We start from the raw sequence: 23,431 nt of genomic DNA, 5'->3' as shown, positions 1-23,431 counted from the left end.
AGAGGTGTATATGAAGGAGCAGGCTGTTGCAATTTGCTGAAACAACTTTTATTTATTTCATTTTCTGTAAGCCCCCTCCATAGCTCTAGACTCTATAGCCATAAGTCTGTGGACACCCTCAGCATCTAAGCTTTAGCAGAGTAGGTCCCTTGACCTATGCTGGCTCACAGAGATCTTTATTTTCAAGTACATTTTCAAGGAGGGAAAGACTTTTTCCTTGTGTTATGTGATTGGAGAGCTCTCTGTGAGCAGTTCTGAAAGGTATTCCACCCGGGAAGTCTTATTCCTGACAATGTGATGACAGGCTGTCCAGATTCAGAGAGGTTCTGCTCACCAGTCAGAAAGAAGTCAGTCTGGTCTGAGGCCCACACAAATAGAAACAAAAAACCTTGAAAGTTGACTTGCAAATTTTATTAAAGATTTTCAAAAATTCACTAAGTAGCGTTATCTGGTGAATCCCCCATTGAGCCAAACCTAAGAGAAGCAGTCAGTACAGAGATGATTTTAATTTGTATTAATCTGATCTACGATATCTCCATACATTTGGAAACTGCAGTCTTGTTCACGAACACATACAGCAGCAGTGCAAGCTTGCTGCAACGTTGATTTTCAAGGACCACCTCTAAAAACTGAGCCTCTGAGGTTAGTGATACCTACATTCTGTGACAGTCCCTTGAGACCTAGGGCATATTGACAGCATACTGTACATTACATGGCTGCACTTTTCAAATCTGAAAACTAAGTTTGAATTAAAAATGAATAATGCAGTCAATACAGTAGCTCGTGTTATTTATTTTGATACTAAGTTACATTTATTTTAGGCTATTCCTACATTCTTGGTTTCCAGTGTATCTCAAAAACGTGTGCTGAAAATGCATCACTGCACTACCAACTTTGTAAGAGAAAGGCAAGCTGGAAGTTTTGGTGACTTGGTAATAGACTGCTCAGGCTTTTGGCCCCTGAAGGAATTGGAGGTAGTGAGGGATTGAGAAATAAACACAGGATGTTCCTGCTGAATTTATCAATAGTAGAAAAAGTTAACAGTGTTGACATTTAAACTGTTTCAGAGTCAGCATCCTATTGAGATGAATGGGGAGCTTCACAACTCCCTGAGCTATCATTTTAGATTGTTTGCAGTCTCAGTAAAACAATACTGTGTTGTTCATGTTCCTGATGTTTTCCTTACAGTCATATAGGCTAGAAGTTATTTTAATTAGAGCTTAGATCCTGAGGCATAATTTTTTGACAAATTCCATGACCCCAGAATCCTGAATACCCAGGACTATATACAGATGGGAAGAATAGCTTAATCAAATTCCTGGCCTCTGTACTGGACGGGGGGAAAAAAAACCCAGCCAGCTGCCAATTGTGATGGTGTTTTTGAGATTCAGTCACTTGTTCATTCCTCAAATGGACGGAGATCATCATCTCATTCCACAATAGGCCAAACCAACCATCAGACAGCAATACCTCTTAGTTCCAACCCTGAATTTCAACTACTAGACCAGAGGTGAAAGAGGCCTATACTTTAATGGTTTTTGAACACTGACTGTGAATCCAAGAAGCAGCTAATTAAAAACATCTGGAATCACTGAAGCGAGGATTCAGTATTAATCACCTAGATTCAGAATAGAAAGTTCTTAACAAAAAGAAATAAATCTGACTTGCTGTGGAGACCTATTGAAATGCCTGGTCGAGCTCTCGGATCATTGGAGCATTGAAAGAAAAAGTGCCACTACCAAAGTCTATAGTTCATAGTGATAATTAAGAGCTTGGAGTGGATGCCCATCTCCATTTAGGTTGTAGCTCCAGACTGAAATCTGAGGTAAACCTCAGGCAATCAGCTCCACAGATTAGCACACTCTTACTCTTCATCTTGATTAGTACTGAAGAATCCACATACCTGCAATCAGGGATTTTCTCAGCTAAACCGAAGTCTCCCACCACTGCCGAGTAACCATTTTCATCATGCTTTATTAAACAGTTCTAAATTTATAGAGAAAGGAGGAAAGTTGAAAATATTGTCTGGGTTTGAAATTCCATATTGTTTTCAAATTTGGAGCAAGGTTTTCAAAGCTTGTTTTAAAGATATTCATTTATGAGAGACTTTTGTTTGTACCCAACAACACACAAACACTGAAGTCAGGCACGTGCCCATCAAAGATTCAGTTATATTTTGTTAATAATCCACTCAAATTTGCTGAGGCAACAGACAACCAGAGGCAGCAAGTATCTAGGCTTCAGCAAGAGCTAAAATGATTTCATCCCTGTACTGGTAAAAAATATTTTCATACTGTAATTTTGCTACATTAACCATTTACAAAGCTGTATTTTAAAGGTACTTGTTGATTTACATTAACTGTTTCAGGTAGAAAACAAGCTACAGGAAACTGAATGTACTGCTAAGTCTCAAATCAAGTCAAATACATAGTCCCACTGCACATTTAAAGGATGTAGTTGGTAGGAAATAGCTAATCAGAGACTTAGCATCTTTTCCTTTCTAAGGCCCCCATTCAGCAAAACATTTAAGCATGTGCTTAGCAGACTCAGGACCCGTAGCATTGGAGCACAGGCAGTGTTTTGGGGGAGAAAATGAATGAAAGGATCCGTGCAAAGTATCTTCCTCCTCACTGAAAGAACTGGCAGCTGGTCTCTTGTTTTCCTGGGTTTCTTTGACCTCCTCATTTTGCCCCACTCCCTACAGAAGAATTCATTCCACTTCTGCATTCCTTGCTCCGTGCCACCCACAGAAAGATACACTGGGCAGTGACAGTTAGCAATGCCTCTGCAAACTTCCCCAGGGTGGCACCATGCATCACGAAACTCCATTTGCTAGCTTTATACTGCTTGGATGCACAAAAACTCCTCACCAATCCCCACCGTGTTAGCTTGTCTGAGTGAAGGAACTGCTGAGGATAGTGATGCTCTTGTCTGAAAGATCAAGTCCAGGTCACCGTTGATTACATCCAGAGCTGACTCTAGCCCAGTCCATAAAGTAAATACATTTTTTCTCCTTCTGATTAAAAGGTTAAGTATGCTGCTCTCATGAACACGGTGCCTTAGATTCCTAGTTCCAAAGTCCTGTTTGTTTAATGTGACTCAACTATAACAAATAAAGTTCACTTTGGGATTCATACATTTTTACGAGGGTAAGTGAACCACACTGACCCGAAGTGCACGTCAGTGTCTCAGTTATGGCCTCTGTTATCTCCAGTCAAAGACCACATTCATTCAGCTTGTCAATGTTTAAGGATTTGTTCATTGTAAAATGCATTTAAATCCTAGAGGGATAAAACATCTCAACTCTTACTGTAAAGGTTCAAACTGAGGTGGCATTTCATTGTATTCTGTACAGAAATAAGCATGTGCCGACACTAGAAAGTTCACCAGTACAACTCTTTCCAATGGTAGATGCAGTGAAATGTCATGTTTTAATTTCATTAAATATTCAAAGATCAAATTTCAAAAAGAATGTCAGGTTTAAAAAAATAATATTCTATAAATTCCAACAAGTCTTCTAACTCCAATTATTCATATGAATGGAATTTTTAAAATCTAGATTTTACTTCTTGCCATTAATACTAATTTTTTTTTCCCTTTTTGTATTTCACTCAGTTTTGTCAGCGAGAATGGATTCATTTGTTTCACCTTCTGGCTTTCATGTACTAGCACAATGCTCCAAAGTTTGGTTAACAGACACTGCAGGGGAACATATAATCTAAATAAAAACTGTTTTATTGGAATTAAAAATATATGGAAACATTTCTACTGGGTTTAGGTTTTGCAAAACCTTATTTTCACAAAAAGCAACAGTGGGCCTGTGCCAACATGACAGAGTGATCTTGTAACTCCTCAATGCCCTGGTCACAACCTGTCCCGATGCCAGCAATATGTACCAACTCTCAGTCTAAAGAAATTACTTAATGAAGATGTATGGCATTTTTATCAGCCTCAACCCCCCAGTGCAACATTAAACTATTGCCAATAATGCACGTGTAATACATAATCTGATACATGTAACACAGCATAGCTCCCAACTGATGTTTGCTTACAGCTGTAAACTCAATGATATGTAGGAGAATTTGCAAAACTTGCAAACTGGGTTCTCTGAGGCAAAGGGTGGCTCGAGAGTGGGCCTTTTAAGAAGGCCACACTATGCCACGCTAGCAGCACCTCTGAGCTCTGTTTGATAGTTTTGCCAGTGAGCTCTCACATAATCCCAGAAGACAGTGTGAGCATCCTGAGGCCTCAGATTTTATACACAAAGCATTTATCATCAACTGTGCTGCCACACTGTGCTGCTCAGGGTTAAGTCCAGGAAGACATCTGAACTCCTAAATTTTCTTGCTTTTGTTGATGGAAGTCTGAGACCTTGTCTAGCTGTGAAAGTTGCTCTGGTAGAACCTGAGGCGTGAATTTAAAGAGAGAGAGGGTATAACTACACTGCACAAAGGTGTGTTCTTAACTTGGGTTAAAATACCGGTGAGGGTGAGTCAACTCAACTTTTAACTTGGGTTAGCAGTCCAAGTTCAAGAATATAGGACTGCCAGGGTTGTATTCAAACTGCTTACCCAAGTTAAAAGCTGAGTTGCTGCGTCTTCAACTGGTATTTTAACCCAAGTTTTCTCAACTCGGGTTTAGTCCACACCTTTTTTTGCAGTGTAGACATACTATAGTTAAACCCATAGGGACACACTTATTTCTGTACAAAAGTGGCTTTTTTTGGTTTTGCTTAAATCAATTGGGAACAGGTGAAATATGACACTCAGCCCAAAATAAGGGTGTCCCTTCAGAGGTTTACATTAGTTTAATTGAAGTGATTAATTAAATCTGTGCAAGTTTGTATGTAGGCAAGCCTTGAGTCTTCAAACCCCACCTATGCTGAAAACCTGGACCCACTGAAGTCAATAGGAGTTTTGCTATTGATTTCAATGGGACCAGGATTTCACCCTTAGAGTTTCCTGGATTCATGCCAAACAATAGAACAATTTTCTGAAAAAACAGCATTCCACACTGATGTGCTTCACTCTATGATATGATACTTGGGTCCAGACCTCCAATAAGGTTTTAGGAATATTCTCAGCACCACTGAATTCATCTTCATCCTCCAAGCTTCACTGGAACTGGTATGCTGCAGTGTCAGTCCACAGCATGTGCAAGATAGTTAATGGACCTTTGATGCAATTATTGAAAAGTCTCCTGCCGGTCCCATAATAAAAAATACGGATGATAGGAGCTGCATTCAGAGTGGACATCACTATGCATGCACTCTCAACTTCCAAATTAATTTAAGATAAACACAAAATATAGATATCAAAAGAGAAAAGTCTGTATTATGGGCTAAACCAGTGGAAAAGTGGCTAAATTAAAATAGAGAAACTATTTAGTAAAGAGAGTGCAACACACAGAGTACGGTTACTCCAACACCTGACCAAGCTGATCTTGCTCAGGTTCCGGAGAAGGCAAAAAAAAAAAAGCAATTACATCAGTGAAAAGAAGTTTTCTGCCAAGTTCCACTAATAATATACAGAGTTCAAACTTCTGTCTGATGGAAAGGCTGACAGCAGGAATGGCCGATGAAATAAAATGCTAGGCTGCTTTACAATATGGCCTTTGACAAAGCTCTTCCAACCTGCCATTAGACTATTTGTGTAAGACGCAATCCAATAAAACATGAATTCTCTATGCTTTCTTGTGGGACACCTCCATAAAGAGACTCATTGTTTCTTTCGGAGGTTTACACAACCCAACACCACCATATTTGACTTTTTTTTTTTGTTTTTAAATGGAGAGACTTCAGTCCTTGCTGAGACAGTCTCTTCAATAAAAGAAAGGAACTCTGTACAACAGCCCTAAAGGGTTAACATAGCTGTTTATGCAGAGACAGATGTGAGAGAACATAAAGGCCCCTTTGTATGTTATGAGAACTTAATATCTGCTTTGCACAGCATAATCCTACTAGGGCAAATGCAACACTATTTTCCATAAACATGGATGAAAATAATTAGATTCACAAACTTCAGAGTTAAAAATAAGTTGTTCAGACCAAGCATCTCCACCATTTTATCTTTCACTATGATACAGAGTGAGGCTATGACATGCAGAAAAATTTGGGAATGTTACTCATTCACAATCCTATGAGGACTGCTACTTAGTTAAAATACTTAAAAAAGAGTCAACTGGGATGTGTCAGCTGGTTTTAAAGAGCCATCCTATCAGGATCAAAAGCAACGCTGACAATGAAGTGTAAACAGCAGCAACTTCATAGTCCCAGTAGACAATGTTTAAAATTACAGCATGTTTTCCAAAGGACAAGTATCAGAGGGGTAGCCATGTTAGTCTGGATCTGTAAAAGCAGCAAAGAATCCTGAGGCACCTTATAGACTAACAGACGTTTTGGAGCATGAGCTTTCGTGGGTGAATACCCACTTCCTCAGATGAATGTACATGCATCTGAGGAAGTGGGTATTCACCCACGAAAGCTCATGCTCCAAAACGTCTGTTAGTCTATAAGGTGCCACAGGATTCTTTGCTGCTTTTCCAAAGGACAATTTCATTTAAGCCAAAAATTACGTGTTACATTTAAATAAGAGTGTACCAAAACTGCATTAGAATTACTCACACTGAACGACAACTTTGTGCATGTGAACATTGCCCTGCAGTGTTGGGATCCAAATACCAGCATTGTGCTAGGACAAGAAAGCTAGACACTAATGAGGACAAAAAATGACTGTAAAACAAAATTTGAAACTGAACTGCCTAGTTTCTTTTTAAAAAAGAAACAAGCACTACAGGGTGAAGAGTATGATTCCTCCACACCCCCTCCTCGCCCCAACCAGTTTATTATAGATGAGGCTGGTAGTGCTACCTGTTAAGATTGCCTGACACTTCCCATTCTAAGACCCTGTTTTCAGTTGTTTGTAACTCTGTCCAAACAACAGTTTGGGTTGAAATTTTCCACACCAGGTATCTGCTTCAGGCTAATTTTTTCTGGAAAATTTCAGATAAAACTGTTCAGCTGTTTCCAAGAAAGAGGCATGGGGAAAATATGTTGTTTTGCCTGTGTTAAATACTGGTAACTTTTTTGCTGAGAAACTCTAGCACTCCCATCCTTAGGAGCAGGGAGTTGAACCTTGGCAGGCAGTGAGTGACCTGTGTGTCAGGGATGTGTCTTTTGCTTTCCCCCAGGATAATCCAACCAAATCTGACAAAGTTTTTGAAAAACTGCAGTTTGCACAAGAGGAAATGGGACAAATGCCCACTTTTGTCAAAGAAGTGGAGTAAGGAGGAACATGCGGTGGGGGAGCAGCGATGCCAGCCCCATGTGGGGGCTCGGGAGAGGGGCAGGCAGGGCTTGAACAAGCAGTGACACCAGCCCCAGCCTCGCATGGGAGGCAGGCAGGGCTTGGGTGAGCGGCTCAGGCTAGCCCCACACATGGGGCTGGGGGAGCAGCTTGGGCCTTCACATTCCTGAAGAGGAGCAATTAAAAAAACCAAAACAGCATTAAAATGGTGGTTCCGCTCACCCCATACCTACACAATTCAAGCCATGCCACAGTGTTTCCATTCTAAGGCTAAACCATGTCAAATCTTTCCTGAATTTGCAGTAAGTGTCCTGGCATCGATCCAAAGCCACTTTAATACCACAGGATGTTAGCCATGTCTTCAAAAGCAGTAGCCAAAAGGCACTTGGCCTACATAGTTCATGTGCGTCTGCTGCAGTTAGTTATTCTGACTTTGTTTAAAACCTGACAATAGGAACAGCTTCCTCCTCCAAAGCAAAATTCACTCTTAACAGCACGGTGTACATTGAAAAAGAATAATTTGCACAGCATTTTGTTTCAATTTGAAGTATGCTTAACTAACACAATAATACAACATGAAATACAAAAGTCACTGTCTTGAAATTCACAAATATCTGTCCATTTGAGAGCAGGGATTTTGTACATTTCTCCTCCGAAGAACAGAGAAGATAAGGACCCTATCTAGGTATTTGTGTGACCACCATCTCCTTCACCACATAACTGGAGGAAACACAGACAGTACTGCTTGGCTACTCACAACACAGCTGTTGGCTCAAGCTTTTAGCCTGCCAACCTCCATTGTAACCTATTAATGAACTCTACCTTTTGTGCTTTAAAAACAAAACCTACTGGTTTTGTGGATCAATTCTGATGTTTTCTCATAGCCCTTTCCATACCCCATAATCAGAGATTGTTTTACTGCTGCACTACTAGCAGGCTCTCCTTCGAGTGGAGGATTTTCTAAATTAGGATGTGCCATCAGGCCTGAACAGGTGTGCTGCGGGATTTTTTGAAAAAAAAACTACATGTGAGAACAAAAAAACCCTTCCCTTTATTTTAATTAGTGTTGGAGCCAGATCACATTCTGTACTTTTGCTCTCCAGGATGAGGCCCCTTTCAAATATTATGCATGCATCATATTCCATTCCCCAAAGTGACATTAAGATAAAAAATTTTGGTCTGCGGAGCGGGGGAGTGGGAGGGGAAACGAAGTCCCCCACCCATCCTGTGAGCAACATGTCAGCTCCTTTGCCCCTCCCCACTTTTATAGGCTGGTGGTGGGGAAAAGAGCCCGTGGAGCTGCCCCTCCCCAGCCTGGAAAGGGACCAAGGACCCTGCTGCAGCCCCCCAGAGTTGGGAGAAAGGAAGAATCCCAGGAGAAGCAAATGTGAGGTGGGGGGACTGAACTGAGGGCAGGGGCAGAACTGATGGGGACCAGACTGGTGGAGGGTTAGGACAGAACTGATGCGGGCCGGGAAGCAGAACTGATTTGGAAACTTGGGGCACAAGACTGATTTGTAGGTTGGGGGGCACAATTTATTGCTGGGCAGGGGACAGGCAAAGGTGGGGGTGAGAACTCCTGCAGCAGGGGCTAAAATCTCATAGCCAATACATTTGGGAGCATGCAGCATTAAGATACTCTCTTGCTCTGGGGAGGGACGGGGCAGTTCACCAATTGTTAGACAAAAACCCCAATATAATCTCTTTGTAAATAACCACATGTTTGGGGGGCCAATCTCCTGATTTGTTGGGGTCTGACTCATTCATTTTTTCATCTCTTGAAGTTGGCAATACTCTGTGTGGGACTTAATGATATTGCATTTAAAAACAGAGGAGAAAGTTACACACACTTTGAGAAGATATTTTAGGAATGAGAAGAAATGATTAATTATTAACTGCTTGTCATCCCAAAATATTATTCTTAAGCACATGTCACTGTCTCCACTGAGCATGGTTTTGTCCAGAGTTCTTAAATTTAGCTTTAAAGTTAGTTTCCACTGTTGAAAATGTTAATTCTGGCACAAAAGACAGATGACAATATAATGTTAGCCACCATGGTTGTTTTGATTTTAACCCTACTTTGGCTCATGAACATTCATGAGTTTATTTGGAGAAAATGTGGTGGTGTGCCTCAAAATAATTAAAGGTGTCGAGATGTGCCGTGGCAGAAAACAGGCTGGGAACCACCGATTTAGACCATTCAACAACGAACAGCATTGAGGTGCTGATAGGACAGATACCAAGAACAACAGTTATGCAAAGCTTTAAAACAATAAGAGCATTCACAGCGGTCTTGAAAAATGGATTTTCATTTGACTACTCCCGCAGGGTTTTGATTCTGAATGTCAGCACATGTTCTCTTTACGTACATTGGTTGTTTGATAGAAAGAAGGAATAAAAAGGAGCTCCTAGGCTGCATTATCTTCCCCCAAAAATTTTCAGAGCAGGGGGACTAAAACTCTTTATGACCTGGGAAGCTGGAAAATTATTAATACAATACTCTTATGGAGTACCTATGGTTAATCAATATTGTACATCATTTTATTGCATGTTCTACAGTAACTGAAATCTTTGGGCAAGTTACGTCAAACAATTCAATCTTCTGTTTCTTCAGCAACTAAATATCTTTTGAGAAGTCAATAATCAGACTTTTATACTTTTGCATCTGAAAGGCTCTTTAATACTTTACAAACTGCTTAGAAGAATCATTTCACCCACCAATGATGTGTTTCTAGGATTAACACATCTGTTTAACACCATGCTGCAACACAACATAACAGTTTAGGTCAGGCACTGAGAACATTGTTCATGGAATTGAAATTGCAAGGGGAAGTTAGTGAGACAGAATTATCCAAACACAAAATTGACTAGGATACTACTGCTAAACCTCTACTCTACAGAAAGACTGTACTTACCTGCATTTACCTGCATTATTGTGCTAGAATTTTATAGACACACACACACACACACACCACTTTCCCCAAGTTTCAAAAAAACCCTCTATTTATAACAAAATATTCCCAGGGAGAAAAATCATCAACTTTGAGTTAAGATTGAAAGAATACATCACTTCAACCCAACCCCTTAGGGAACACTACAGTATATCTATCGTTTTCTCAGGAACCGTTACGACACACAAACAGCCTTTCATTCTGTCCCTGTAGAACACTCAGGAAGAAAACCAGCTTTAAAGATCCACCCCACAGGTTAATCTTTGCAGACACTACTGAAACCAGTACCTTGCCTACACCTGTGTCATGAATGTCACTGATACATCTCAGTATTTTGAGTTGTTCTTGTGGTGGCATTTCGGGAACAGGCTCCATATTGAATGAGCGACCCTGGCTGTTCATTACATATTTTTTACAAAAAATGCACAAAAATGAAAGTTGAACCTTAACTTTAGTGTTCATCTCAGACAGGAGTTTTTTTGTTGAAGTGATATGTCTAAAAAAGATCTAGCTCCAAGTTTTGTTTTGTTTTTTACCAAAATTTATCTTATTTTTTAAATCACAGAGTTGTTCAGTGACAGGCGTCCCAACAGACCTGCAAGCTATACCATATAGACCAGTGGCTCTCAAACTTTTGTGCTGGTGACCCCTTTCACACAGCAAGCCTCTGAGTGCGACCCTTCCCTTACAAATTAAAAACTCTTTTTAATATATTTAACGCCATTATAAATGCTGGAGGCAAAGCGGGGTTTGAAGTGGAGGTTGACAGCTTGCAACCCCCCATGTAACAACCTCGCGACCCCCTGAGGGGTCCCAACCCCCCGTTTGAGAACCCCTGATATAGACACTATTCCTTCCCAGGGCCTGCAGACTCCACATGTGACTTCCTCCCTCTATTTCCACAAAGTTAATCCTATGGGGAAGGAGGGCTTATCTCCCTTTTAGCTCATTACAGACCATGTGATGTTTTAGGTAGACTGGTCAACTCTTGCTGAAGTTAGGTGGAGAAAAGGGGAAATGTGAAAATGAGACGTAAAGAAGATAGCCAAGGTTAAAGCTATGGAGAGACCAATACTGTTCTACTTTTCCCACTGCACACCACCTGGGAAATACAAGAAGAAATAAAAAGCAACGGAGAGATTTTAAAATGTGTTTCAAGTAATCTCCTCAATTTAGGGTGACCATATGTCCCATTTTGGCCGGGACAGTCCCCTTCCAAGGGGAGTAGTCAGCTTTCCAAGGGGAGTAGTGGGGACAAAAGACATATCTGGCTTTATGACTAAGCTTGATAAGTTTATGGAGGGGATGGTATGATGGGATAGCCTAATTTTGGCAATTAATCTTTGATTATCAGCAGGTAAGTATGCCCAGTGGTCTGTGATGGGATGTTAGATGGGATGGGATGGGATCTGAGTTACTACAGAGAATTCTTTCCTGGGTGCTGGCTGGTGAGTCTTGCCCACATGCTCAGGGTTTAACTGATCGCCACATTTGAGGTCCGGAAGGAATTTTCCTCCAGGGCAGATTGGCAGAGCCTGGAGGTTTTTCGCCTTCCTCTGCAGCATGGGGCACGGGTCGCTTGCTGGAGGATTCTTTGCAGTTTGAGGTCTTCAAACCACAATTTGAGGACTTCAATAATTCAGACATAGGTTAGAGGTTTGTTATAGAAGTGGATGGGTGAGATTCTGGGCCTGCATTGTGCAGGAGGTCAGACTAGATGATCATAATGGTCCCTTCTGACGTTAAAGTCTATGAGTCTATTTTTTAAGCCCTGCCCAGCTGGCCCAATTTTTTTTTTTTCCAAAAGGAGGCATCTGTCCCATTTGCTCTTGCTTAATTGATCAGTTGGCAAGAAAAAACAAGACAAATGCCCACTTTTGTAAAAAATGTGGGGTGTGGTACAGAGGGGGTGAGTGGAGATGCCAGCCTGGGCCTGGCAGGGGGGAGGGGAAAGCAGCGCTCCAGCATGTGGGACCCCCGCAGGGTTCCAGCAACTAGGCAACAGTCTTGGGGAGGAGCAGGGGCCCTCGGACAAGCAGCTGGGGGTGTGCTGTTTTCTCTTTGGGAAATATGGTCCCCCTACCTCAACTCCTTATATGATTTTAATCCAATTTAGATTTTTATGCTTAAATGCTCAGCGTTTTAAATACATTACTGAATGTAATTATGAATTAAAAACTCAACTCTGCAGCCACCTTCTCAGAAACCTTAATCCAAACTCATTTACAAGTGACCTTCCTTCTAAGGTTTCTGGACAAACTGTTCTCAACATCATTTGTTCTGTAAAATAATTTTAATCCTATAAACTGTTTCAACTTTCTCTCACAATCCCTTAAATGACATTTTATGTAACAGAGCTTCATTGTTGGAAGGGGGTGAAGAACCAGGCAACTGAGTATATTAGCCTGCAAAGTGGTGCTTTTAGAGCACAATATCCCTTAAATAGTTCCATGTGTTATATAGTTGTTACCTTTGATGTAAGATCCCGGTGGAAAATGCCTTTATAGTGAAGATAACTGAGTCCTAGAGCAATGTCATATGCCAATTTCACCCTCACCATCCAGGGCAGATGCTGGTTACCATCTAACAGCTGTTCCAGATTACCACAGTTGATGTACTGAAAAACACAAAACAAGATGTGCCATTAAAAAAAAAATTAACAGCTGACCTAGGTGTTAACAGTTAAGTTTAGAGTTTTAGGGTGGTTTTTTTTTTGTTATTGTTTCTAAGAGAACACATCTACCTTTCTTTGGAACCAAAACACTGACTCAGAACAGCACATGGCTGTTGAAATTCTACTGTTAGGCCAGGATGGGAGCCCCCACAGAAACGGTAAAAGACTATTCTGCAGCATGGTATCTTTCAAAATAGGTGACTCCAAAATCGAGATGGAATTATTGGGTACATTTCAAGATTAGCTGAATCTGGAGATATATTCAGAAACAATGTCAATTAATTTCACTGCACTCGCTGTCCTGAGAGCCAGGAAGTCCACGTGCACCTGGCATGAGTACACACATGCAATATTCTCTCCCTAGCATTTGCTTTCTTCTTTTAATATGCTCTGACCAAAGGTTCATGTTTTAGTGTCAATGCATTATCATGTATCGACCTTGCAATTAATTAGTTTTTACTATTATGCAACAATCAGGATGACTCATGAGCAAAGAGCTTATTTTCTAGTTTCCAGTCTAGTTAAGAGATCTGAAAAGAATTAAAGAAAAAAAAGAAAGTTCTTTGGCTTCATGCCCAACCATTTGGGCCAGATTTTGGGAGCCCACAATGATTTCCCGTCTTCTCATGCCAGGACGGTCAGTCTCATGAAAGCGGACCAGTTCGTCATTTATGGGACTGGTCTAGGACACACAGATATTTGCCAGTTTAGGTCATCTCATCACCAGGAGAAGGTTATATTCTCTTCACAGGACAGTTTTTCCAGGCCCTTGATCATTCTCACTCTTCTCTGAATCCCGTCTAGTTCTGCAATTTTAGTTTGGATATTCCAGATAAGGCCAAATCACTGATTTATGTGAAGACGTTACAATATTTTCTTTATTATTCACCATCCCATTCCTTATGCATCCTAATTCCTTATTAGCTTTTTTTCCCTCTTTTTTACCACAGCAGCACATCGAGCAGAGGTCTCTACTGAGTTGTCTACAGTGTCACCCAGGTCCCTTTCTGGATTTGTTATAGTTGATTTACAACCCAGTAAGGTGTATGAGTAGTTTAAATTTTCCTCTTTCAATGTGCATTATTTCGCATTTATTGGTAGTGAATTGTTTGCCATCCTGTTACTCATTCTCTCAAGATCCTCACAGTTCTCTCTGGTTCTGAGAAACCTAAATAACTGTCATCTGCAAATTTTGCTACCTCACTAATCACCCCCCTTTTCAGATCACTAAAATATATTAAACACTGAACTTAAGAGTTCATGGTGCCTTGTGGCCCTAGCAGTTAACCTTTTGCCAAGATGAAAACTGACCATTTAATCCTACTCTGCTGTGTGTCCTAGTGAGTTTTCAAGACAATCACTCAGCCTCTGTGCCTTAGTTTCCCTACATGCAAACTGAAGTAATGCTCCTTATCTACCTCACAAGGGGATTGTGAGGCTGAATTCACCAGTGTCTTTGAGGCACTTTGATATCCTGAGGTGGAAGGTGTTAAAGGAGGGCAATGTTTAATTATCCTGATTGTCTAATTCAGTGGCTCTCAACCTTTCTGGACTACTGTACCCCTTTCAGGAGTCTGATTTGTCTTGTGTACACCGCCCCCCCTAGTTTCACCTCACTTAAAAATGACCTGTTTACAAAATCAGACACAAAAAAACAGAAGTGTCACAGCACACTGTTACTGAAAAATTGCTGCCTTCCTCATTTTTACCATATAAATTATAAAATAAATCAATTAGAATATAAATATTGTACTTACATTTCAGTGTATCGTATATAGAGAAGTATAAACAAGTCATTGTCTGTATTAAGTTTTAGTTTGTACTGACTTCACTAGTGCTTTTTGTGGTTGCCTGTGGTAAAACTAGGCAAATATCTAGATGGGTTGATATACCCCCGGAAGACCTCTGTGTACCCCCAGGGATACATGTACCCCTGGCTGAGAACCACTGGTCAACACTGATCAAACAGAGCACAGCCCATCTCACCCTCCTGACTGGACAAAAGTATCTTGATTATACCCCTAACCTATCTGGGGAAAGTGGTGAGATGAGGACTAGGAGGGGCCAAAATTAATTAGTGGGAGGAAGACAGAGCTGCAGTCCTCTTGGTTAGGGTTGACCAGGTTGGGAATGCAACAAGGCCAGCTTGATGGCCTAGTTTTCAAAGCTCTCCAAAAATGCTAGAGGTGATGTGAAGAAGTGTATGGGGGGCATGACTGTGCACACTCACCCACCCCAAGATTTCTGCCTTCCATTTAGCACAAAGGTTTTTGAACTGTGGAGTGCACCCATTGCCTTCTGCCAGGAGCAGGCTAATCAGAAGCTCCTGGGAGCCACAGGGCCCGCTTGTGCGCTGGGATCTCCGCGCAGTGGGAGCCATAGCACTGGCTGGCTGCCCAGCAGCCCTCCCTGCCCTGCTCCGAGCTGGGCCACCTCTGCACGGCTGGTGCCCTGCAGGCGGCACAGCTCCGAGCTGTGCCCCAGACACACTTTTGTCTCTTCACTAGCCGGTGACTCCCCCTGCATATGGAGCACGGTTGCCACGAGTTGCTCCCTGAGGCGCTTGTGCGTCACTGCCCTGGGTGTTTTTGGCTCTGCTGTTGCTCCTCAGCCCAGAGGCGATGCATGGGGGAGGGGGTCACATGCCCCCCCAACCTTTAAATTATGCCCCCCACTATCAAGAGTTACCTGTCATTTCTGAACAATACTGTTTAGCCTTTAGTGTTTATCTGCTGGTCTGTTGTATACACAAAGAATTACAAATATTACATCCGATTTGCTAGTGCAACCAAAGAAAAGGAAGCTTTGTCCCTAAGACTTGCTGTTTACCCTGCTACAACCACAAACAAGCTCTGTGTGATAAGAATATGCTGAAGCTACGAAAGTCCTTCTTACTTGACGAACACTGGACTTTCCGACACAAAATGAGAGTGGCTGCAGCACAGCAGTTGTCTCAAAGCAACACTGCAGGGTAACAACAGCAGCAGGTACTGGATGGGTATGTCTACGCTGCAACTAGACACCCGTGCCAGCTGACTCAGGCTGCAGGGTTGTTTAATTGTGTAGGCTTCCAGCTCAGGATGCAGCCCAAGCCCTGGGACGCTCCCTCCTCACAGGGTCCTAGAGCCCGGGCTCCAACCAATGCCCAGATGTCTCTGATACAATTAAACAGCCTTGCAGCCTGAGCCCAAGTCAGCTGGCATGGGCCAGCCGCAGGAGTCTAATTGCTGCGTAGATATATCCTATGCGTGTACATGCAAGCGGGGGATAGATCATGTCAGGCGGTAAGAGAGAGTGAAAGGAAAGGATGTTGCGGGGAAAAAAGTTTCATAAAGCAACTTCACAGCAAAACTGAGAAACATCTAGACCTTTTCATGACAGATATACAAATTCTGTATCATTACCCTGCAACGCAACAGACACTGATCACAATTAGATTAAAAAACTAACAGTAACAAGAGAGAAGGGTTCTGTTAAATTCATTTGCTAGATATCCAAAGAAGTTATTTAGTTTCATATATGTTTTCCCTTCATTATGACTCAATACAACAAGATTAGCACTGGCATGAAACAGGCCCTAGTATTGCAGTTCAGGTAAAAATATCCTGTTCCTACACATTTATCCACAGTGAAATCTAGCCATGGTCTTGTTGCCAAAGTGACAGCTAAGCATGCTGGTTCAACAGAACCAAGTTTCTATTACACCTCTTTTTAGTGTTCTCCCCTGCCCCCAGGCCCAGGAGGGTAACCTCCTTGAAAGATCGGTTGCGCAGGAGCATGATCAAGCCTGTGTGCGGTGTGGCTCAAACACAGATTCCCAATCGGGCCTGCGATAGCATAGCTTCATGTTACATGACACAGCAAGCAAAATGATCTTTTACTGAACTGCAGCAAGGGACAATGTGAGCACAATTTAAGTAGTTTTGCTTCTGTGGGCACGACGTGAGTCCATGACAGCATCCCTACAGGTTATCTATAGCTGTACTGTCAAGCCCAAGCATTCAAAAGTCATGAGTCAGGCCTTAAAATACCATGAGATTCTGAAAAATAATAAGTGCTGGCAAATAAACAGAACCTTTCTGGTTGTTAGCCTTTAGGATTCATGTTTTCAAGGTTTTTCCCTTTGAACAACAAATTAAAAAAAAATATGTAATTGAGAACAGAGAGCCTTGGCAACCACAAGACTCCTGCTGGGACTTGAATAAAGACACCAATATTGCTAGATTTGGATAAAATCATAAAGAGTTGGCAACACTTTACAGATTCAGACTCAACCACAGGGCACACAGAAAACCAAAAATGAACACACCATATAATCCCACTAAAATATACTTAAAGCGCAGGTCTAGCAGCTATGACAGCAGCACAGGCAGTTTCAACATTGTCCTCTGCTGCACTGGTCATCCCCTTCGTAGTCACACAACTGTGGGCTAAGACTGAATTCAGGATCTCTGTCAACAGAACAATTCAGTTGAGTCACCTTCAGCCAGGCCATTCCAGACACTTATCTGTTACACTACTCACCTCTGCTATGACCTTAGGTTACGCCTCAGGGCAGGTCTACACTATGGCAGAGACTGACACACTGACATCCATGCACCGGCAGTCGATTTAGTGGGTCTAGTAAAGACCCATCAGATCAACTGCAGACCGCTCTCCAGTCAACCCCTGTACTCCTCCCTTGACAAGAAGAGTAAGGTAAGTCGAAGGGAGATTTTCTCCCATCGACCCCCCCGTGGTGTACACCCCAGGGTAACTCAACCTAAGGTACGTTGACTCCAGCTATGTTATTCATGTAGCTGAAGTTGTGTACCGTAGGTCAACTTACTGTAGTGTGTAGACATAGCCTCAGTTAAATCAGACACAAAGTAAGTGAAGTAATATCTTTTACTGGACCAACTGGTGGAAGGGACAAACACTGAGCTACACAGAGCTCCTCCTTAGGTATGGGGAAATTAACCAAAGCATCTGAGCCAAATACACGGTGGGACTGATTGTTAAACATAAAAGGTAAAGAACATAAGAATGGCCGTACTGGGTCAGACCAATGGTCCATCCAGCCCAGTATCCTGTCTACTGACAGTGGCCAATGCCAGGTGCCCCAGAGGGAGTGAACCTAACAGGTAATGATCAAGTGATCTCTCTCCTGCCATCCATCTCCATCCTCTGACAAACAGAGGCTAGGGACACCATTCCTTACCCAGCCTGGCTAATAGCCATTAATGGACTTAACCTCCATGAATTTATCTAGTTCTCTTTTAAACCCTGTTATAGTTAAAGCCTTCACAACCGCCTCAGGCAAGGGGTTCACACTCACTGAGCAGCAGGCTGTATTACAAATTGTTGTAATCAGCCATAAAACCAGTGTCTCTGAGAACTCCACATTTTTAGTTTCCAGCAGAGTTATGAATTTAAATATAAGTTCATTTAAGAGCATAGTGATTGTCTGGTTTCACCGATATAGTTGTTGCTGAGGCATTTGATGCACAGAAGTTAGTCCAGTTAAGAGGTATTGCCTCATATACCTTTGTCTCTCTCAGATCCTGGGAACAGCATGGCAACACAACACTGCCAACAAACCTTATTTATATAACACCTTAAATACAAAAGTATTGGGCGAGGATTATAGTAGAAACAAAGCAGCAAGTCAAACAATGGTACACATACAGTATTTCCCATTTGGTAGCAAAAATGTCAATGCAGTACAGCACTAGCCTTAAGAAGGTGGGGAAAAGGACAGTATGTTTTGAAAGGACATTTAAAATGATGAACTGGGTGAGAAGTGAAGAATGGGAAGGGCTGGAGAACTGGAACTATGGGAAAAAAAAATTTAGCAATAGCAGATGCAGAATGAATAGCAGCAAGAAATTGAATGGAAGGACTGGGAGGGAGGAGAGGTACCAGACTGAGTGACAGAGTTGATCTTACAGTGTAGCACAGAGAAAGTAAACTAAGAAGGGGATGTTAAAGATAATGCCTGACTGCATGATATGCAACAGCATGGAGAGGCTGAAGCATGGGCTTGGGCAAGCAAGCATAATAATACCAAAGAACTACAGGCATTAAATTACAAGTGCATAGCCCAGGATTTTGGCAGCATCAAGGGTAAGAAGCTTGCAGACCCACATCATTCCTAATGCTAGAGGTAAGTACAAATTAATCCTTGTGTTCAATAATAAAAGGTAAGATCAGCTCTTTTTACACACTGGATATTATGCATATCAAAAAAGTTTTAAAATAGCCCATTTTAAAGGAAAACGAAGCACAATGTTCACTTTCCATATTTTAACTAGACATCCATCAAATTCATCAGCCTCTGTGATTGACTAGACTTAAGACCAGGGGTCTCAAAGTCCCGGCTCGCAGGCCATCTGCGGCCCGAGAACCTCCCCACTGCAGCCTGCGGAGGACACCCCCATGCAGCCACGCTGCCGGCTCTGTCTGCTGCAGGTGCCGCCCCCTGCAGCTCCCATTGGCTGGGGGAGAGGGACAGCGATACCATCACTAGTCGCTGGGCAGAGTCAGCCATGGAGGCACCGTCACTTTTTTCCACAATGAACATTAAACAGGTCAAAATACCGAACACAACTATCTGATGGACACCTTGCTGCAATCCTGAAGGTTTCAACTGCTCAGTCACTGAGGTCAAACAGCAACAAACTGACAGAACTGAAGCATTGCCAGGTGTCTGGCAAACACTAACAACTCTCTAGTAGGCAAAGAATTGTATAAAGTCGTATACGTTTTATTATTTCTAAGAAATTTGAAATAAAAAATACAATAAAAACATTTTCTTTTTTGAACACCATCTCCAGTGACATTATTGGCCTGCTGGGAGGATTTGAGGACTGGCACTGGCCCTAAGGTAAATTGCCCTGCTCGGGACTCTTGTCTGCAAGACAACTAGGCTATTCTAGCCAGCCAACCTACCCTTCTGCCCCAGCAGGGATAATTAGCTCCATGGACTGGGCACCTACCAGTTTTTATAACTGCTTTATCAGCTCAAATATGCAGGCTTGGAATACCAAAACACCATTTTAGCATAAGCTCAGATATCAGCTAATACAAACTGCCATGCTGTAGCTCAAATTACAGGGTTGGTTTTACTGTTTTTAAAATTAAATCGAAAAAGTTCTACATTACTATTTAAGAAATGTACAATTTAAAACTAAAATGTATATGCACGCCATCTAGTCCAAGCTGCTCAAGGCAGTGATCTTATATCTTACATGTCAGAAATGCCTACCACACTGCTGGCACCACACAAATAGTAAATAATCAAGGATGGAAAGCAGACATTGGATGTTTGAATTTGGGATGTGCCAGGACACTGGGGAACAAGAAGGGACCTGCATAACCCACTACTGAGGGTGCATGTTACACAAGTGCATTGCAGGGCATCAGATGTGATGAAATTACCTATGTGGAAGTCATGAAAAGAACTGTAACAGAGTGCATCATAGCAATGGGGTGGAGCAGGCAAGTACCTCTCCAGTATGAAGCTAAAGAGACCCTGCACAGGGGATCACAGAGGGGCCCAATCATGGAATTTAAAAAAAAAAAGTTAATCATCAAGCTCACAGTCCTAGTATGCTGTGGAAAGTTGCAGCTATTTATAGTAGCTGGCCAAACTTTCTGGTGTGATCAGACAGGCAATGTGACCTAATGGTTGAGCATAGGACTAAAATTCAGGACATCCAGTGGTGTATCTGTAGCACTGCCAACCATTCACCTATGGCCTTGGTCAGGTCACAAATTGTGTCTTTTGCCCATCTCTAAAAGAGATAGTTGTGTGGGCACACGCATGGAGGGTATTTACTTTACAAAAGGGTCACACAAATCAGTTTGCACTGCTCTGTGAAGTGCTACATAATGGCAACAGTAGTCAGCACCTAGATATAAAAAGTGGGTGGGAAGGTGAGGACTGGAAAGGAAAAAAGTGTCTTCCTACACCTTGCTCAATAGCTCCAATATCCTCTCTAGTCAAGATTTGCTCAATTCCATCCTTTCCCCTTTTTCCATGATGTTCCAGCTAACTAAAATTTGTTTATTCATTTACTGGTCTGATAGCTAGAAACAAATTACTATAGACTAGGTTTCAGCTGCTGGTGTATGGTAATAAGAAGGTGCATTTTTGAAGAAAGGCTTGAGGAAGCTCACTACATATTCATATCCATGCTTAAAATATTCCAGGAAATGAGTTTATTTTGCTGGAGCCGGAAAACACTCCCAGTATATTTATGCAACTGACCTTGATAACCATTTTTCCTGTCTTTATAGTAATAGAAAAACAGAAATAAAAAACAGTCTAACCAACAAAAGCAAACTTTATAATCTGCATGCACCACCCATCTGCACCAAGTAACAATCCAGATTTAGGCACAATGAAAATAAGAACATTAGATATTGCAAACTAATACTGGAATGGAGTGATTGCATATGCATGGAGGAGACAAAGTACCTTATTGCTGTCACAGGCAACAGCAAGAGCAACTCTACATTGAGACTTCAATCAGTTCAGCAGAAGCAGAGCCCGACATCTATACCCCGAGTGTACTAACTCCCACCAGGCAGGATCAATTCTTGAGCAGTGATTGTGCCCCTGCACTGTACAAATAGAGGAAGATTTAATTTCTGCCCCAGATTCATATTGGTAATTTCTACCAGGGTGGCTAAAAATTGGATTTTTTAAATTTTTTGTTACCTAAAAGTAACCTAGGAGACTGCCTCATTTTCAAGAGACTTAAGTAGGAACTTAAAATCCACTTTTCTCAGGCATATTTGACAATTTTCCAAGGTTGACCTGAAATAATCAGTTTAATTCATTGACTTCAGTTAATCCCTTTGTTTAATGCATCATTTAGTTGTAAAGGTGAAACATGTTTTGATAGAAGTTTGTGTATCCAAAACATTTAAGGATGCTTTGTTTAATTTTATATGCTGATGTGTTTAATTAAACTGCAGTTACCATCCTTGTGCAGCTTGACACAAATCATGAGGAAAAGGTGAATTATGTAGTAAATGAGTAATGATCATCACCATCTTATACTACAATGTACAGTTAATAAGAATCTGAAAATATTAAGCTATATAATTGCTTAAATAAATGCATGTAGTTTTAGCATACCCTCCTAGGTAGCAAAAAAAGATACCACAAAGAGGTAATGTAAAGGATATATTTAGTTGTAAATCAAAGTTTTAATAGTTATGTCAATCATATTTACGGTGGAAGAAAAAATAGTAAAATTGCTGAAGAATATCAGAAAACAGGAAATGCCAAAAGATGGCACTAATATTAGATATATGCAAGGACAGTAGTACCCAGTCAGGATGAACTACCAATACACACCAGGCAACGGAGAAAAATCTGACCCTGAAAATTTAGCATACAGATTTATTTCCCTCTCTCTTTCAACAGTCAATGTATTGCTTCTCAGACCTATTAAACTAAATAATAATTTTTAAAGATGCTAGGTAGCTACAATGCCAGATTTATTTATTTATTGGTCTTCTGAGATGAATGAGACTGACTGGCCTGATAAGCTAAGAACTGGATTTAGTTTCAGGCTGAATACAAAAATATCTTGGGGGGGGGGGGGGGGGGGGGGGGGCGGGGAGGGAGGAGAATATACAATGGAATTTGCTGTTCGCAATTAAACTCTTATCTGTTTCTAATCTTAATTTCTTTCACTGCTGAAACATGACAGGAAAGTAACACCAAACGCTAGCAGCCAGAAATTAGTTTCAGTGGGTCACTTGGAGAGAGAAGTCAGGAAGGAGGGAGAGTTTACCGTGAGTGGCACATTTGGCAGGCCTGGTGCAGAACACATCAGTTTATTTTAATACACAACTGTCTCAAAAAAGGTCCTTCATGCAGAATTACAGAGAAACTGAGGAAACAAGTTACCAACAAACTCCCATAGAGAGGTAAGTCCACTAAGTAAATCCAATACATTCTGGCCAAGATTTTCAAAAATAGGAGTCTAGCTTTAGCTCGCAAGCTCATATTTAGTTACCTAAATAAGAGGCCAAATTTTCAGCAGTGCTAAGCCCCCACCAGCTCCCACTGAAGTGGATACTCAACACTTTTGACAAATCTGGCCACTTATTTAGCTGCCTAAACATGGACGTGGGAGCCTAAAGTTAGACTCCTATTTTTGAAAACCTCGGTTTCTGTCTTCAAATCAGTGTTATTTTAGTGTGTCCAATTATAATGCTTTCATTCCATGCAGTTTTCAATTTAAAGCAGTTTTTCTTCTTTACTATAATCTACTTCCTTCTCCTCACTCCCAGCCAGGTCTTGCAAGTTTGTCTGAGCCTCACTGATTCCTTGTTTCTTCCACTCCAGCATTATAGTCAACAGCCAGCTTGATGGTTTGCATCCCTTTGGTCCAAGGAGATGGGATACAACTCTTCGCAGTCCATTCATGCCACCTAAACAGTTGGTCACTACTGACTGACAGTGGGAATTCCTCTTTCCCCACTAGCTTTCTGAACTGACA

At 41.5% G+C, this 23,431-nt stretch overlaps 1 protein-coding gene across 4 annotated transcripts in view; it reads right to left on the bottom strand.

Annotated features, from left to right (window-relative positions):
- TESK2 (testis associated actin remodelling kinase 2) overlaps positions 1-23,431 on the bottom strand; it is a 115,346-nt gene that overhangs the window by 21,426 nt on the left and 70,489 nt on the right. For all 4 annotated transcript variants that reach the window (XM_030572589.1, XM_030572592.1, XM_030572590.1 and 1 more), the window contains exons 5-6: positions 12,726-12,872; positions 1,904-1,986 (exon numbers count right to left, since the gene is read on the bottom strand). In XM_030572589.1, coding sequence (XP_030428449.1) covers positions 1,904-1,986; positions 12,726-12,872 — 230 coding nt within the window. The remainder of the gene's footprint in view (positions 1-1,903; positions 1,987-12,725; positions 12,873-23,431) is intronic.

Source organism: Gopherus evgoodei, chromosome 8 (genome assembly GCF_007399415.2).
Source record: "Gopherus evgoodei ecotype Sinaloan lineage chromosome 8, rGopEvg1_v1.p, whole genome shotgun sequence".
NCBI classification, from domain to species: domain Eukaryota; kingdom Metazoa; phylum Chordata; order Testudines; family Testudinidae; genus Gopherus; species Gopherus evgoodei.
Note: the sequence above shows the minus strand (reverse complement) of the source record. Positions and strands in the feature narration are given on the sequence as shown.